A 19,326-nucleotide genomic window follows, 5' to 3' on the forward strand; every position below is an offset into this window, starting at 1 on the left:
ACCTGCATTCGAACCCCTACCCGTATGTATTTTAAATGGCATATTATAAACTTACGAGAATACTTTATTACTTGAAAGAAGTAAATATACATTAATGAGCACATATATTTTTGAAAGAACTGTGTTTTTAGCTAAGAATAAACTAAAAAAGTTACACAGTGTAGCTTTAAATGTTTGTTTGCTGCTACAAACTGTGTGTGTAATAAGCAGAGTGTGTGTGTAATAAGCAGAGTGTACGCGTGTTGTACACCCGCCTATAGGTGTATATTACTAACACGCCCAATATTACTAACTAACAATATGAAAAAGCAACTGACAACGACGAACAAAAACCTGGTCAAAAGTCAATGGTGCAGTCGTTTTCAGTTGCCTCAAAATAGCAATGCGCCAACTGAACACACCTCGTTTTCAGACCAGCACGCCCCTGCGCGAACAGATGGGCGCGAGTGCATTTGCTATTTAAACAACATGACTCTGAAAATGATAACTGCGTCGGGCTGAAACTAGAAAAAAAACACTGGCGTCGCATTGCGTCGGGTGTATGATAGGGCCCTTAATTGGATACTTCACGTCATTATACTGTAAAGTGTATTACATGCATGTGTAATAAAATACTGCATACAGTCAACGTGAACAGAGTTCACAACTCAAACATAAAGTACAGTATTACCAACTAGAATGGGAAATCTTAGGAACTGATTGAAATTGAATCATGAAAAGAGGTCTCTTTATGACAGGTGGTTGGAATAGAGGGGTTACGGGATAAGAACATTTGGTAACTTCAGCCATAAAGGAAAGATAACAGAGCAAGCTGTTATATTTCCTGTTGAAATAATGAATCATTCACAATAAGACCATGGGCATGTATTAAGAAAGTTTTAGTCATGCAATATGAAATGTAAAAGGTGTGTCTGCTAAATGAATCATTTGTCTGAACATTGTTTCACATTATTAACATTTCAAACTGCTTTTTTCAACAAAAAAAAGGAAAATGCTCTCGAAATGCTCTATAGTTTGCTTACGTGCACTGAACACACGTTTGAATGACAGAAAGATAAATTTGTAGAGAGTGATAGAAATAAGGAGGGATTGAAGAAGCAAGAGAGATAGTTTAAAGAGAGCTTATAGAGTGACCTGTAAAAGGACTAGAGTTGGTGCTGACTAACAGAACCATACACAGAAGAAGCCCCGCCCCCTTATCTCCTAGCCTATAACAGCCCACTATGGAGCCAGAGTCCTGAAACAGATGAGTGTTCTTCCACACCACAACCACTCTGGACACCCTCTGGCTGTCTCTGTCGACCTGCTTTTAACCACTCCCTGCTGGATACTGTTATTTTGGATACTTCTTTGACACGTTTACATGGATTACTGAGTTAAAAATGTGCTCCCAACTGTTGTTGGATGAATTCAGCCATGGTAAGTTACCTGTTCTTACCTTACTTCACTTGCTGAACTTTGCTGCTTAATTTATGATTATTACTAATACAGTGACTCTTATAAGACCACTGACTAACTTTCAGAGACCTTTCTCCTGGCGTCCGTCAGACATTGCAATACAAGACAATACAGACATTGAATAATCGGAACTGATTTATGATGACAGGTTGGGAAAGGTCCCAGAAACAGGGTACACATGGACAGCTTCAGGATTTAGGAGTGACAGGAAGGTCCTGGCATGGCTCACTTGTGCATAGTGAAGCTTAAAAACTCTCATTACCAGAAGTGCATCAGTGACCCCTAAACCGGCACAGTTACAATTTACAGGAGAGCTTCATCTGAACATTATGAAGTAGATAGAGTTGGCCCTGGGTACATTGTAATGTAATTATAGGGCACAAAAATCAACTATTTGAATTGAAGAGTGTTGTTTTTACCCCAATAAAACTCTAGACAGCACGTGCACACAAACAGTAAACAGAGTGTGTGGTGCAGGCGCTCGGCAAAGAGAGTCGTGAGAGGGTGTAGGAGGCTCAGTAGACCGTAATAACTGGCTCACTGGATTATGTAAACTATAGATCATGGAACATTCCTCTACGACATTATTGTTTTGATCAGTAGTTTCTCTGTGACGCCTGTGACAATTTCTCTCCTTACGGCAGGATGGAGGTGTCAATCACCCAAACGTTATGTCATTAACTGTGACGATGTCAGTGTTGTAGTGGTAGCCTACTGGTTAATGATCTGGGCTGCTTATACAATGGTTGCAGGTTGATGTCAAGTAGCGGTGACCCAGGAACTATAAAAGGCCATTGTGCCCTTGATCAGCGGCTTCGGATTGCCCCCAAGGGAACTACTGTACAGGAAGTTGTTTAGCATAAAAAAGCATGTTAAATGATGTGTAAATGTTTTAAAACATTACCTATTTATTTCGATTTTGTGTCCAGATTGTGAATTGATAATCTCTGCTGTGTGATTGTATATATTTCAAAATATAAACTGTATTATCGCCTAGCTCTTTTTATAAAATTGGATGTATATTTTATCCAACGGTATCCACATGCATACAGTATATGTTGTGTTCATTAGTAAATTACATTGTGGACTACTATAGAGGGTATGCAATGACGTAACTTTCCCTGAGTGGCACTTTCACTCGGACTGAGTGGCAGAAGAGCTGCTGCATGACTGGATTTAATAGGGGAAACTGGGAAAACGCAAGTAAAACAAACAATTATCAACTCATTATTAAACTAAAGGTTGGACTCGATATAGTGTTCCTTGCAACTTACCAAAGATCCAGCGATCCATGGATATTGACGTGCAGCCAGGAATCGTGTTTCCTGACATGCACTGTAAAAGATAAAAACGGAAAATGTTCTGGTAATTTTCTGCCAGGACATTATCCAGTAATTTTACGGAAATTTCCATTAACCCTTAAAACACAAACTAATGCAATGTGTAATTCAAAATACAGGTCTAAATCTGGGTGATCACTTAGCCTATATCAATGTTATATATATATATATATATTCACTCACCTAAAGGATTATTAGGAACACCATACTAATACTGAGTTTGACCCCCTTTCGCCTTCAGAACTGGCTTAATTCTACGTGGCATTGATTCAACAAGGTGCTGAAAGCATTCTTTAGAAATGTTGGCCCATATTGATAGGATAGCATCTTGCAGTTGATGGAGATTTGTGGGATGCACATCCAGGGCACAAAGCTCCCGTTCCACCACATCCCAAAGATGCTCTATTGGGTTGAGATCTGGTGACTGTGGGGGCCATTTTAGTACAGTGAACTCATTGTCATGTTCAAGAAACCAATTTGAAATGATTCGAGCTTCGTGACATGGTGCATTATCCTGCTGGAAGTAGCCATCAGAGGATGGGTACATGGTGGTCATAAAGGGATGGACATGGTCAGAAACAATGCTCAGGTAGGCCGTGGCATTTAAACGTTGCCCAATTGGCACTAAGGGGCCTAAAGTGTGCCAAGAAAACATCCCCCACACCATTACACCACCACCACCAGCCTGCACAGTGGTAACAAGGCATGATGGATCCATGTTCTAATTTTGTTTATGCCAAATTCTGACTCTACCATCTGAATGTCTAAACAGAAATCGAGACTCATCAGACCAGGCAACTTTTTTCCAGTCTTCAACTGTCCAATTTTGGTGAGCTCGTGCAAAGTGTAGCCTCTTTTTCCTATTTGTAGTGGAGATGAGTGGTACCCGGTGGGGTCTTCTGCTGTTGTAGCTCATCCGCCTCAAGGTTGTGCATGTTGTGCCTTCACAAATGCTTTGCTGCATACCTCGGTTGTAACGAGTGGTTATTTCAGTCAAAGTTGCTCTTCTATCAGCTTGAATCAGTCGGCCCATTCTCCTCTGACCTCTAGCATCAACAAGGCATTTTCACCCACAGGACTGCCGCATACTGGATGTTTTTCCCTTTTCACACCATTCTTTGTAAACCCTAGAAATGGTTGTGCGTGAAAATCCCAGTAACTGAGCAGATTGTGAAATACTCAGACCGGCCTGTCTGGCACCAACAACCATGCCACGCTCAAAATTGCTTAAATCACCTTTCTTTCCCATTCTGACATTCAGTTTGGAGTTCAGGAGATTGTCTTGACCAGTACCACAACCCTAAATGCATTGAAGCAACTGCCATGTGATTGGTTGATTAGATAATTGCATTAATGAGAAATTGAACAGGTGTTCCTAATAATCCTTTAGGTGAGTGTATATATATAAATATATATATATATATATATATATATATATATATATATATATATATATATATATATATATATATATATATATATATATATATATATATATATATGCAGCGATCCATTTGCTTCTCTTTTCTGTTGCTTTCAGCAGTCAGTAAAAATATACCTCAGATTTCTTGTCAAATCTATTTGTACAATCAATCTCAAAGCTCTTTCCCGTTTTAGATGTGTTTTGTGTGTTTTTCGCGGCATTCACACTGAACATTAATGTTGCCGCGCAGTCTTTTTGCCACTCAGTGGACGTAACTGTAGTCACTCTGCCTGGTGGTGACGTCACATGCATACCCTCTATTTTGAAAAAGGAAGTCTGAGCTGTTGTGTGTGACATAATGTGTGAGAATGGAAGTGAAAGAGTAAAACAAGATGGATTCTCTACTCCTGTCTTGTATACTTTATTGCTGCTTACTAACTCCTGACAGACACCACAAATTGGCGACGAGGATTAGGCATTTTGGTCATGAAGATGGCTGTTGCTAATGTGCCCTTCCCGAGTTTTTTCTTGATTTGCCCTGGTGAGCCTGCAAGGCTGTTCAGCAAATGGCTGCGAAATTTTGAAAATTATCGAGTTATTGATGCTACGGTATGCTTGGCCGGACGAAAGATGGAGATTTGTACTGCTTCACTGCCTTGGCACAGAGGGTCAACGGATTTTCTTCTCATTGCCTAACACATGTTCATACTTAACATATAAGTATGCAGAGGATCAGTGATGCCAGTAACGCGTTACTTAGTAACGCGTTACTCTAATTTGACTACTTTTTCCAGTAACGAGTAATCTAACGCGTTACTATTTCCAAACCAGTAATCAGATTAAAGTAACTTATCCAAGTCACTGTGAGTTACTATTTTTGTAATTTTCCTTAGTAAAAATATATATTTTTGCTTTCTTGTTTAGTCTCAGCAGGGGTTTTCCTGCATAGAGAATTACGAGGCGGTCGCCTCCGTCTGTCGACAAAACTCAAGACAGGCAGTCACTTGCTCAGATTAGGCATGTCGTGATAATTAAATAATCATCAGAAATATATATTGTCACATTATCCTTCAGCAATCATTATTAGTATATTAAGATTTGCTTGTAGCCTACAAAGTCATCTAAAGCCATTCCATAGCTGAATGTCTTTCCTCCGCTGTAGCTGTCAAGCATTCTCCGTTCAGCATTCAAACTGCGCGTCGCGTTCGGTTCCAGTCAGCAGCACGGTAAAGCTCACTCCAATATGATATTACCATTATAATACTTGATATGTTGATAAAATTATTTATCTTCCTGGAGTTTATCTAGCGGTTTCTGAAAGATGTTGTGCTCTCTACCCAGGTGACAACACAAGGACTATTAATTAGCATCACACGCACAATAACCGGAATTTAAAACTGTGAAGAAACAAATAATCAGTGAATGTTTGGACCGATATACATAGTAGACTAGGATTTGTGGGCTCAACGCTCATCTTCTCTTTATGCCGTGAACTTTTCAATGTTCACTCGCGCTGCACTGCACACTGATTACATGTTGCTTTAAGCGCATCATTCTGCACCCGGGATGCGCATAAGCGCTTTGTTGCCGCTCTGTTTTGAAGCGTTTCATATATTTTCATAGTTTTGTGCACTTAAAGATTATTAAAAAATATATTGTTCTCACGTATCAATCAGAGCTGCACATTACGTTTACAATAAAATATAAATCTTGTAATTTTATATGATTTGTGTAGGCCCATATAATTATTTACATTCATATATAAATATAAACTAAAAATTAAATATAAATTGTTTTTCATAAATGTATTTAATAAGAACACAAAGTAATTTGTACCTTTTCATTAACATGTTTAGATTTTATAAAATTAGTCAAAAGATTTTTTTTGGAAATACAATTTCAGGAGATACATTGTTGACGTTAGGCCTACTGTTAAAAATGCACTTTCCAATAAAGTGTTGGCAAAAACGGTTGTCATTTTTATGTTGAGGCTGCAGAGGTGTTGTCGGCAACTGATGAATGTAACTAATAAAGTAACTTGTAATCTAACTTAGTTACTTTTAAAATCAAGTAATCTGTAAAGTAACTTAGTTACTTTTAAAATCAAGTAATCTGTAAAGTAACTAAGTTACTTTTTCAAAGTAACTGTGGCAACACTGCAGAGGATGCACTGAAAGCCTACTTCGTGCCAAAAGCTAAAACAGTAGCTGAATGTCACGCCTTCCGTAAACTCTGTGAGTCAATATTTTACAGTACGTTGTTACTTTGCGAGAGCTAGAACAACGGGGAAACCGTCACATGCACCTCTTAATTCTGCTTAGGTGTGGAAGAGTAAGTCATGCTTTCGCTCTGGATCGAAGGCACACTTAGCTAACGCTGCAAACTATCCGGCTGCAACTGCAACTGCAACATGCAGGAAGTGTAAAAAGATTGGACATTACACTAAAATGTGGCGATAGGTGCGCATGGTCCATGAAATGTAATTACCAGCAGTTACTGTATACACAGATATTATACTCCCTGCATTACAAGCACAGTGACTATATCTACTTCTGAGTCACAGGCTTGTGTGGTGGATTTGGTGGTTAACACTGGATCTTCCATATGTATCCTGCCCTACAACACTTATGCATTTCAGTAACAATGTGCTATCGCAACCCAAAGCCAATCTTGTGACGTATACAAAAGTCCTTATTCCGGTGGATGGATGTTTGTCAGCAAACATTTCCCTACATGACCATTCAGTTCCAGCAACGTTTTCCAGTGTGGACAAAGAGACGCCACTCCTGCTGAAGGACCTAATGTCTGCACTGCATGTGAGGATTGAAAACAATCAAGTCCTGTCTACTAATTCTACTGTTTTCTCTACCATCGACCTGAGTAATGCTTACTACTAAGTGCCGCTGCATGAGGACAGTTGTGACCTCACAGCCTTTATTACGGTCTGTTCCGCTTTTGTTGTGCTCCTTACGGATTGGCTTCAGCACTCGCAGCATTTCAGAAGATGATGACCATCATCCTGACTGGTTTGTCAGGAGTTAAAAATTACCTGGACGACATTATCATCCACAGACATGACAAGTCTATGCATGGAAAAGCACTTCAAGCGGTCTTACAACGACTAGAAGCTGCTGGCTTGCAGCTCAATAAAGACAAGTGGCAAGTGGCATTTATAGCAAACCAGCCTGCCGTTCTTAGTTCATACTGTTTCAGCGAAGGGTCTTCTTTCTGAAGAATCACGTGTACAGGCGATTCAAAATGCTCCTGCTGATTATCTGTCACTTTTGCCCTAACCTGCCTCTCCTGCAGATAATACTGTTGCTCCAGCTCCATTTGATGATGAGGAGTTTGTTGCTTTTCTTTCTAATGCCTGTAATTCTCTGTCTGCTGATGTTGATGCTGCATGTGCCTCTTGTCTTGTTCTAACCAAACTTCATACACAGATTTCGATTGTTTGGCCTCCTTCACCCAAGAGACTGGACGTTGAGTTGTAGCTATACTGTCTGTTAAGGACAACTTCGTCTTCTAAGGACAAGGCTCATTGCTTATTGCACCTGCTGCTCTTCGATCTGTGCAGGTCTCCATAGCACACAAATTACATCAGGGAGAGGACCAAACAAGTTCTTTGTGATCTCTATTGACGGCCAGGGATGGATACTCAGGTTCATGTTGCTGTACGTTCTTGCCATATGTGTGAGCTCAATGACAAAACTGTCAAGTCACATACTACTCCTCTCCAGCCGGTGCCGCTGCCACCATTGCAGAAAGTGGCTATGGATATGGACACTTTTCTGGAAGGAATATCCGTCACCATCTTTCCTCTCTCTATAATTTGGCAGCTAATGGTGCTGTAGAGAGGTTCAACTGTGTACTCAAACACACTGTCCAAATGGCCATCCAGCAACACCAGCCATGGAAACCTGTGGTAACTGACTTCTTGTAGGTGTACTGTGCCACTCCACATCCTGCAACTGGTACTTCACCCTTTCAGCTCCTCTATGGCATGCAAATGCGCACAAGGCAATGTATTTTGCCATCTGCTCCTGTGCACCCACCAACTGACATGACTGTTTGGCGAACCGCTACACAGCTTCAACACAAAATGAAAAAGCAGACTAAAACTATGTGGGGTGCACGCATTCCTTGTTTCCAAGAGGAGGATAAAGTATGGAACCCCTTGCACGTTGCTAAGCGACACAGAAAGTTTACCGATCCTCTCATGGTTGCCAAAAGTCTTGGGGTGGGTACATACGTTCTTAGTGAAGGAAAGACATGGAATGCTTCCCATCTCACTGCATTTCCATGCACAACATCAACTCTGGCTGAGAACATTGCTCACTACAAACACACTCATACCATTAGACCTAAACATGATGTTCAGAAGCCTAGTTGGTTGAATGATTATGTCACTTAAATCTGATGTATGGATGTGTTTGCATTGTTGGTGCAACTCTGATGTTCTATGTTGTTCTTAGTCTGAACTGTTCTGTGTGATGCACATGTGAAAATGGAAGTGAAAGAGTAAAACAAGATGGATGAAGTTTTCTACCCCTGTCTCGTGTGCTTTATTGCTGCTTACTAACCCCCCTGAGAGACACCAGTGTATTTAGCATATCTTATCTGCTTGATTGCTTGTATTGTTGCAAAATGTAAACTATATAACCCAACTCTTTCTTGCTAAATGTGACTATAAGGCATGAAGATATTAAGACATTATGAATATTAATATCATGGTTTTCTATAAAGCTGTTTTGAAACAATGTTTATTGTGATAAATTTGACTTGACTTGAATAAATTGGGTTATAAATATTGCATACACTCAAAAAAAAAGGCTCGTAATCATAGGGGAACCTTTTTTAGTGCTATATAGCACCAATTTTGGTGCTTCAGTGGTTCTTCAGAGGTGCTATATAGCACCTTAGTCAAAGAACCGGTGAAGAACCTCTGAAGAACCGCTGAAGAACCTCTGAAGAACCGCTGAAGAACCACTGAAGCACCAAAATTGGTGCTATATAGCACTAAAAAAGGTTCCCCTATGATTACGAGCCAAGAACCATTTTTGGTGCCATATAGAACCTTTTTTTTTTAGAGTGTAGGTTACAACACATTAACTAGTCATAAAATGTATTATAAAAGGTGCTTAAAAATGACCCAAAAAAAATTATGAATAAATGGGTTATATAGTCGCTAGGTGTTGCTAGGCAAAGAGTCCTTAAAGGGATTGTTCACCCAAAAATGAAAATTACCCCATGATTTACTCACCCTCACGTCATCCTAGGTGTCTATGACATTCTTCTTTCAGACGAATACAATCGGAGTTATATTAAAAATGTTCTGGCTCTTCCGAGCATTATAATGGCAGTGAATGGCAGCCCAAAAATTTAAGCCCAAAAAAGTGCATCCATCAACTTCAACTTTATTCAACTTACGGAGAAAAGCATAACTGCCGCGACGATGACGTCGGAAGTAGCGACTGTGAGAGATGTTACACTATATAGCGGTCCACCAGAAGCTAGATATTTTACTTTATAAAGTTTTAAATATGGATATTTTTCTTACACAGACTCTTTGATTCACTTCAGAAGGCCTGTATTAACCCCCCAGAGCTGTATGGTTACTTTTATAATGGATGAATGCACATTTTTGAGCTTCACATTTTGGGCTGCCATTATAATGCTTGGAATAACCAGGATATTTTTTAATATAACAATGTCATATACACCTTTGGCTTGAGGGTGAGTAAATCATGGGGTAATTTTCATTTTTGAGTGAATTATCCCTTTAACATGGCTGGATTTTTCCAGAAGATCAGACAAAAATGATCAAAAGTCCAACCACTTACAAAATTAATTAACAGATAACAGGATTTGAGGCGTTGATGTCCATGGCACAAATGGTGTTTAATAGCCTACTTTGGGTTAAGTTTTTTTTTTTCTTTTTTAACTCAAAGGTATAGTCTAAAGTAATAGTGGTGCTTAAATAAAAATATTAAAACGATTAAATAGAAGTTTCATATAACAATAAAATTTTGTCTGGTAGTTCATATTTTGTGTGGTAGTATCCAAAGGTGAAAAAGAAAAGCCTCATGTGTGATTTCTGTGAAATGCCGTCACTTTATAAATGATAAATGTTTTGTTTTGAAAGTGGGTCTGTTTGTCATAGACGGTCTGATGACATAGAGGGTCATAAACCTCAATGTTTGATGTGTGTGAATGAATGACACCTCAGCTGTTACCCAACACCTACTGTTCCTGCTCCTTCCACATGCTGCAGGTAGACACAAAGTCCACAAAGTCACACCACTAGCTTGTGTTTGTTTTTTTATTTTTATTCAAATGAATCTCTCTAGAATCACAAGGGTTTGCATAGGTCATGCATGTGTTGTGTGGGTTGATTTGGGCTTCTCGAATGGCTGACCTAAGACATTTGGTGTGAAACTGGGCTGTGTGAAACTCTTCCATCATCAAATATTAATAATGGGTAACAATATACGTCTCAGAGTTACACAACATTGCCACAGAGATGGGTAATAGTTTGTACCTTGTAGGCCTCAATCTTGGAGGCACATAAGTAGGTGTATATTTAAATGATGTTTTTACTAACAAAGTTCGGGAGGAACACATTCAAATGATCTATCCAATTATCACGTCATTTAAACCAGCTGTCAGCAATCAGCAATCAACATGTCTACCCAATCAGCACAAGGGAAGGACTACATAAATACCCAGTCAACTCACCAAAGTTCTTTGACAGTTTCCCAGCATCCCTCCACCACCCCATCTTCCTCACGCTCACCTGGTTACTTCCTAACCAGAGATACGGGGGGAGTACTCTGGGTTCGGGCCAAATACCAAGCTCGGAGCCCTCTCCTCGGACAGCACGCCAAATACGCATACTACCACGCATACTATTATGTATACTATATTTACTATCTGATTATTTGTAAGTGTGAACTCATGAAACCTATTATAAATCAGACACAAATGGGGGCTTTTTTCAGGGAACATTTTCAGTGAATAATGACAAAAATTTTAATCTGATTCTCACAAAGCTGGTTTCAGAAAATTTAGAATATACCACAAATGTTGTAGGCTACAGATGAAATCCATTGCCACCATCCATTGTGTGGAAAGTAGCAGCATGCACATTTTACTAAATCCCTTTAATCCTCAATATACATGTTTCAAGCAACATCATGATGAATAAATGACCATTTCATTGTTATTTTTTGTATTTTTGGGTGAACAATAGGCCTATAGGCTAGTGTATTTTACAGAACACGTCCTTATTAAATAAATTAGATGCTATTTTACGTATATTTTATATTTATAATGGGACATTAGTCTAAAATTATGTTTTTCTGCTTGCACTTTGGTATAGCCTAGTGATACATTGTGTGATGTTTGATGAGCAGGGCACACACGCTGTGCTGTAGTGTGAGTGTTGCGCAGTCGTAGTGCGGCAGAGACGCGAGCACATGGGGATTCACATGCGCGCGTCTCTGCTGCTGATGCTGCACCGCATCCATCCATTCATTCAGCACTGGCGCAGGACATGCAGTCCTGATTATTCTGTTCGGGCCCATGCAGCTCAACTTTGCTGCATGTAATGTGTTTAGACCGTGTTGTTTGTTATCAGTCTGGAGGCTTGTGGGCATCAGATGGCTTTTGGACAGCTCGTGTGCGGAGATGTTACAACATTTATCATGCGCCGTGCGATCAGACCTCTTCTTATAGCCACATGAAGACTTTTTTGATAAAATTACAACGTGCATTCTGGAAATAAGCGAGACGAAACAGGGAGGGAGCGACTAATCGACCCGACTGCAGTGAGTAGAGCTGGTTTGGACCAGAACATGGTGTCTGCACATTAGATAGGAACCTTATTTTATAGGTTGATGTTTTATAGTTTTGTTGCTGTTATTATTACTCGTAAAATCATCCAGGGCAGTTTTGGCGATGGTATTGTCGAAAATGTAAGGATAACTAACTAACCAACCAACTAACTAACTAAATAAATAGGCTACATTCAGTAGGCTAAGTTACCTTGCAAGTTCAATATGTAGCTAGGCTATCCCAAAATAATTACATCACCACAGACACAGAACTATTTGGCAGCAGCTTAATGGCAATAAATCTTGAATGATGGGAACATTGTGATCTGAAGCAGTTCTGCCCCTACTGGCAGATCCAGTGTCAGCAGCGACGTATTCAGTGAGGATTACATGACGTTAAAGACCAAACCGACCTCAGGCCAGAACAGAACGACCCTGCTTTATCACCGATGAGCGTAAAGTGAGCATTTGGAATCAAACTGTCCTGAAACAGCAAACAAGTTTAGTAACCACATCGTATCGGTTTTAATTAGTTGCCTTCTGTTGGTGGAATGTTAAAACTGTTGTCCATAGGCCTACTATGCTGGACTGTGTTACCAGGTCTGTGTAGCCTAACAAAACCAACCCAAAAACCTATCAAAAATAGCCCAAAACAAGCCCAATGACCCTATTCAAATGTTAAAACTCAACATATATGCCATACCCATACCTAAAATACATATTTTGCAGTCACTGTTATGCGTTATACACAATTTTAAAGGGTTAGTTCACCCAAAAATGAAAATTCTGTCATGAATGCCGTTTCAAACCTGTAAGACCTTTGTTCAGACCTTTGAGCTCTCTGACCCCACATAGACAGCCATTTAATTAAGGAGACTGACACAGGATGAAATTGTTGAATAAAGTCGTTATTTTTATTTGTTTTTGCACACAAAAGTATCCTCATCGCTTCATAAAATTAAGGTTGAACCACTGGAGTCACATATGGACTATTTTAACCTTTCTGGGCCAAAAATATGCTACTGGAAACCATTTGGTAATGGTTTAAATGGTTATGGCAATTTTGCTATAAAGTTTGCTATAAGTTTTGATGATCTGTTGCATTATTAAGTAATCAATTGAATTGTTGTTCACAGAATGTGTAACAATTTCAAGTTCTTTATAGATGTTGTGGTTATTGCAGTGCAGTGAGTTTCAATTTAATGATTCGAAATCCAATTTGAATGAGGCGCGGTTCCCATAGCAATATAATAAACTGGAGAAGTGCAAAGAGTCTTCAATACCCATGCGTAGTAACGCTTCACAGAGCAGGGCTTCACGCCATACGGATAGAAATAGAAGCGCACAATGCGCATGCGTAGCTGCGCTTATTCACAGGGCTTCAACACAGGCGCTTCACACAGCAGTCTGCGAGGCGAGCGCGCTGGGAGCGCACACAAACCTGACCAAGAACGGTTAGGAATAAAATATACATGACACCCGTGAGAAGAGTGAGTACATGGGTTATGTCTTTGTTTTATGTATGAGCATGTCTGCGGTGTAAATATGACTACTTTAGAAGGTTTAAAAGGGTTTATTTTCAAGGCAAAGGGCGACGCGATGCTCAGCCGCGGCACAATAACCTTCTTTGTTCAGGTAACACGTTGAAGCCCCTTCAAAACATCAAGATTTTACTACTATATCTTCAGAACACAATGTTAACTCTTACATGAGACATTAATATGCGATGTTAACGTTTATATTTCAACATTAGCTGGATTATAAATCTTTTAAAAATGTGCTTTTAGGGAGATTTGGTGTATACGTGAATCCTGTCTATATTTATTGTTCATTTTGTTGTTACGTCAGTTTTACTCTGTGTTTATATACAAGAATCCTTATGTTTTTATTAGGTTATTGATTCTGTTTTATAGGTTTTGAATTGAGACAGTGTTTCGACTCTGAGCCGGTGTTCAGTTTTAGCTTTAGCATGTAGCCTGACAGTAAAATGGAGGACCGATAATGACCAATAAAAACACATCCTGATCAACTAAACTTTACTGGACCGCAATAAAAACAAACCACGTCTGTACAACACAGTAGTTTATTAGTTTTCCTCGTTATTGTATTTTGTTCCTAAAATCCTCACACCTAAACAATAACAGTTATCCACTTTAATATTGAATTGTTAATTAATATCTGTAGGTATTCCTGGAAAATCCTAACATTTACTTTTTGAGTGTTAAATGTCAGTAAACACTGTCATAGAATGTCTTGAATGGAGTTTATGTGGCGGGTCCATAACAGAAACATTTAGTGGAATTATGTTCATTATTTAAAACCCACTTTCACTTTGTCATTGTTTTTAATATGACTTCTAGGTGTTGGTTTAATGTTAGTACAGGACCGATTCAGTGTTTGTTGGCTCCCTTCTTCGGCTAACAAAATGGTTGGCAGCCGGTCGGCCATAATTTCCCTCACACACTACTGCAACGTGGCTGAATCACCCCCAACCTTTGTGTCTTCAGACACAGGCCGGGGCCCGTGGTAATCCATTACATGTGTGTTACGATCACTGTGGTTACTGCAGTCTGGGGAGGAGAAATAGGAACCCATGACATCAGATAGCGTAGAGACGTCAGAGATGGGGTGCATGAACAATCACACAAACAGGAAACATTGCAAAGAGTGCTTTAATTTTACCGGAGTGATTTCATTCAGAAAGTTGTAAATCCATATGTTCATATGGATCAAATTCGTTCAATTTCCAGCGTCTCCTCCATAGAAAAGGGAAAGCATATTTGCAAAGTGCTTTGGTCTTCTGACATGCGGTGCATTGCTAATTGGCTGTTTTTTGCTCTGTTTTGCAGGGTATCCCAGTGTAAAATGGAGGATAGTTTTGATTGCGACTGCGGTGAGCTGGAGCCGCCTGATCATTGAGAAGGAATCATCTCACTGAGATCATCAACCCTTTCGGTTTCCACACATCAGGTGCTTTAAAACAGAAAAAAAAAAAAAAAAAGATTCATCACCATTTACTTGGACCGCTAATAATGCTGCTGCTCAGGGCCAGTCATACACTGAAAATTTCTGCACTGTGACGATGATTTAATAGATTAGTGACATTAATTATTTCAGTTGCTTTCAAAGATATTTCATTGGCCTCCAAATTCATTCCATTTTGCCCTATTAAACATTGAAATAAAGAAAATTCTCCCAAGAACTACGTAAAAAGCTGCTAAAAAGTGTTGTGAATAATGACAACATACCTTGGCAACATATCCAAAATCCGTTTCCAGCATCTCTCAGAATACACTATAACAGTCGGTCGGGGGAAAACACTCAAGTCTTTTTAGGCTTGAGTGCTCGCCCTGTGTTTTTAGGTTTGTCTTTCTCATCTAGCTCTAGTAGTCGCAACTCAAGATCGGCGCCGTATCAGAAAAATCATAAATCCTTCCTGCTATAACATCTGCAGAGCTGCTCTTCTAGATCGCAAAATGGCAGAGAAATTTGAAAGCCTTATGAACATTCATGGCTTCGACCTGGGCCCTCGCTACATGGACCTGAAGCCGCTGGGCTACGGGGGCAACGGACTGGTCTTTTCCGCTGTCGACACCGATTGTGACAAGAGGGTCGCTGTGAAAAAGATCGTCTTGACCGACCCTCAGAGCGTCAAACATGCACTACGTGAAATCAAGATCATCCGCAGACTCGATCATGACAACATCGTGAAGGTGTTCGAAACCCTGGGGCCCAGTGGTCGAAGGCTTACGGAGGACGTGACCTCTCTGACAGAAGTCAACTCCGTGTACATCGTACAGGAGTACATGGAAACCGACCTCTGTAAAGTACTGGAACAGGGCTTGTTGTCCGAGGAACATGCACGGCTGTTCATGTACCAATTGCTGAGAGGACTCAAATACATCCACTCGGCAAATGTGCTTCACCGTGACCTGAAGCCCGCCAACCTCTTCGTCAACACCGAGGACTTGGTACTGAAAATTGGGGACTTTGGACTCGCCCGTATCATGGACCCCCACTATTCCCATAAGGTATTTATTTATTTTTCTTCTCATATTTATCTATTTCAGTGTTTGAAGTCTGTTCCATCTCATTGACAACCATCCAGATGGCATCTTGAGCTATGAATGAGCCTTCATTCCATTCACTAATTGGTTGCTTCACAGGAAGTAAATAGTAGTGCGCAGTCCTTGAAATGACACCTAACTTCCTGTTTCTCTGACACGCTTTCCCATATGGAAACTACCAGTACAGTTTCCTCATATCCGGTTGTTTGTGTCTTTTGTGTATTGACAGGAAGCAGACAGGAACAGTACTGAAATATTATGAAAGAACGATACAGCTGTTCCTTTGTGGAATCAGAGTTGAATGTCCAGTGTGTGTGTGTGTGTGTTGCAATTAGGTTGTAGAGGGGTAATTTCACTGATGTTAGGGGTTGTGGCTGGATCCAAGCATACACGTGTCTCAAATTTGTAATCATTTCTCCTCCATGAGCCCACATGATCCGTATGCCAGCCAGATCTCCTATCTTGCATGTACTCAGACGCCTCCTCCAGGGACATTCAGAACAAGAGCTGTTCCTGCTTCAGGTCTATGAATAGCTGCTGTCACTCCCCCACATATACTCTGGTCTGGGTTTGTTCTACAGGGAACAAGACAATTGAGAGACGATATCAGGCTCTGGTCCTGTAATTACTGATTCAGCTGCTCTACTGGCTTGGACAACTTGAACTTTAAAGTTTGAGGAATCAGATTCATTGACCATGTTTACATGCATAGAAAAAAGCGGAACTTAATCCTAAATAAAGTCTGCAACAAACCAAGCCGACATCAAAGAACTAGAGGTGACGAAAGCTGACTGTGTTGTCGCCTCTTGACCAAAAAAGCTGCGCTTGAACACACCAAAAAGACTAAAGGCAACTGTCAACTCGCGCGTGCGTTCTGCACCTGCGTGTAAGTAAATATGTCTATATCAGCTGGTATTAATAGTCTATTTTCATCGTTCAAAAAGAGAAACTGAACCTAGGACTGCAGATGTACAAACCGTAAACAAAACATGTTTTTGTAACATGTACATTTAATAAGTTAATTATAAAAAACAAACACGTGCATGTTCTTTTCCCACTGTTTTCTAGTCATTCGAGTTAATTTTTTTGTACAGTTGCTCATTCATTTTCATTCACATGAGCACAATGACTTTTAGAGTGTAGGTCATAAGTCTTTTTTTTAGGGTTTCACCCATCTGATTTATGTCCCTTATATTGTAATTTTGAAAGGAATTTGTTTCCTTTCCACTCCAAAAATGGTTAACTTTGATAGCTGAACTTTTCACAACTGCCTATAAATACTTTTCAGACACACACCGCTTTAACGATGGTTTTGAAATGACAATTCCGATTAAAAGAGGCGCATGTAAAAACATTTACATAACGCATACACAGTCTGAGTAATTGTCATATTAATTTGACTGTTCACTTTATGTAAACATGCTTACTGATTCTCAGTAAAATGTCTTGTCTTTGTAGAAGAGGCCGGAAGAGATGTTGAAGCAAACTTTTTCACACTTCTTTTGTTTCTATCCATTCATCCTTTTGTCTTTCTCTCTTCTTTCTCTCATCCTTTCTCTCTCTCTTTGCTGCACTGGGTATTGTCAAACTGCTGTGTGCTCACTTTTGCTGACCTGTTTAAGCAGTTTTGTGCATTGACAGATGGAGAAAGACAAGTGTGTTTGTGTGTGTGATGCCTTTGCGAAACAACCCTTTCCTGCAGTCAGCACTTCAGTGGTGGTTTATGGAGGTTTGTGGAAAGCAAGCCTCGAGCCTTGTTTATACTTTTGCCTGGCTCCGCAGTGCGAGCTTCCGCTGATTGCGCGCGCTCCTCCCCAAATGGACGAGGCGTTTATACTTGATGCGCTCGCCGTTGAACTATTCTTTGAAGCGACAGAGGGCGACTCGGAGTAATTGTTCTATAAACCATCAGGAAACAGCGGTGAGAAGTAGAAGAATATACACCGGTGACGATATTTATTTACATACACTTGACCAAAAACCACACAAAAGAATTGTGTAAAACTCAGTAAACCGTGATTATTATTACTTGACATGAGAACACAATGTATGTATACAACTAAATTAACGATCTCTTAAATATTTCCTAATTTCACTAAACATTTTCATTTAGTTTCCTGAACCTTTTTTTTTATCAAACATGGATCTTTTATTTTCAATAAAAGGGCTTATTTATGCTTTTGTAGGCTCATTTTGTAAATATAAGCAACTAATTTGTACATGCAAACTGGGTGTCGGTTAGGGATGTGACGGTGAGGAAATTTCCCCACCGGTTAATTGATGTGTGACAACACTGGTAATACCGGTATCACCGGCGGAGGCTTTTAAAATCACTAATTCTATCTAACCGAAAGTAACATGCACACGCGACCGCTCTGAACTGAAAACGCGCCAGTGCGCACACACTGTGAATGACAGCTCGTCTGTAAATGCGCGCTCTGTGAGGCCATGGGCGCGTCTCAATCAGTTCCCTAGTTCAGTAGTCAGGGCACTGATCAAGCATTGATCAGTCTATGATTGAGATGCACACCATGAATGAATAACCGTTCGTCCGTAAAGCCCTGTTTATACTCGACGTGCCTGCACGAGCGCGAGGGTGCGCGTGGCAAAAATAAATGCGCGCAGTCAGCGTAGCGCGGAGGCTCGCACTGCGGAGCCAGGCGAAAGTAAACAATGCGCGCTCTGTGTGGCCGTGCACATTTTACTTTCGTTTTTTAATTAGCGCCAATTCGGCTGCGGGTTGCTTGAATTGTGGGTTCATTAGCCTATTATTTTTAATGAAAAACACAACAACAAAACAAGTGACAAACTCCCTTAAATAGGCGCTTTTACGTTTCGCTTTGAAACCAAATCTTCCGCGATCATCTCAGTCAGCTCCTCACTCTTAAATATGATGAATGACTCCTGCCGCTGCCGAGACTCACCGTCGGATCCTGCTTTAAGCAGATATGTTCAGTTTTTATTTGTATTGTCTGTTCTCTAACTGAACTAAATTATTTTATTACTATAAAAAATCAAAAAGACGGTGGGCGGTGCCACGGTGGGCAAGTGATGTAACCGGTGTTGAGTCTGGACACCGGCAACACCGACTATCGTAGCAAGCCTAGTGTCGGTATGATGAGACATCATGCTCGGCTAGATTCGCCTAGAACTCGTGCATCTTCGAATGCAGAGCCGCGCGAAAAGTAAAAAAATAAATAAAA

At 40.2% G+C, this 19,326-nt stretch overlaps 1 protein-coding gene across 2 annotated transcripts in view; it reads left to right on the top strand.

The window, feature by feature from the left end:
- The first annotated feature begins 1,239 nt into the window (after positions 1–1,239).
- The window catches only part of mapk6 (mitogen-activated protein kinase 6), a 29,878-nt gene continuing 11,791 nt past the window's right edge, over positions 1,240–19,326 (top strand). The window contains exons 1-2 of one of the 2 annotated variants that reach the window (XM_079824805.1): positions 1,240–1,419; positions 14,906–16,087. In XM_079824805.1, the coding sequence (XP_079680931.1) occupies positions 15,533–16,087 (555 nt within the window). In that variant the 5' untranslated portion in view covers positions 1,240–1,419; positions 14,906–15,532. Of the gene's footprint in view, positions 1,420–13,444; positions 13,547–14,905; positions 16,088–19,326 lie in introns of those variants that run through there. The other variant, XM_079824804.1, reaches the window with a different exon arrangement.

The sequence above is a fragment of the Gobio gobio genome (assembly GCF_949357685.1).
Source record: "Gobio gobio genome assembly, chromosome: 9".
Classification (NCBI taxonomy): domain Eukaryota; kingdom Metazoa; phylum Chordata; class Actinopteri; order Cypriniformes; family Gobionidae; genus Gobio; species Gobio gobio.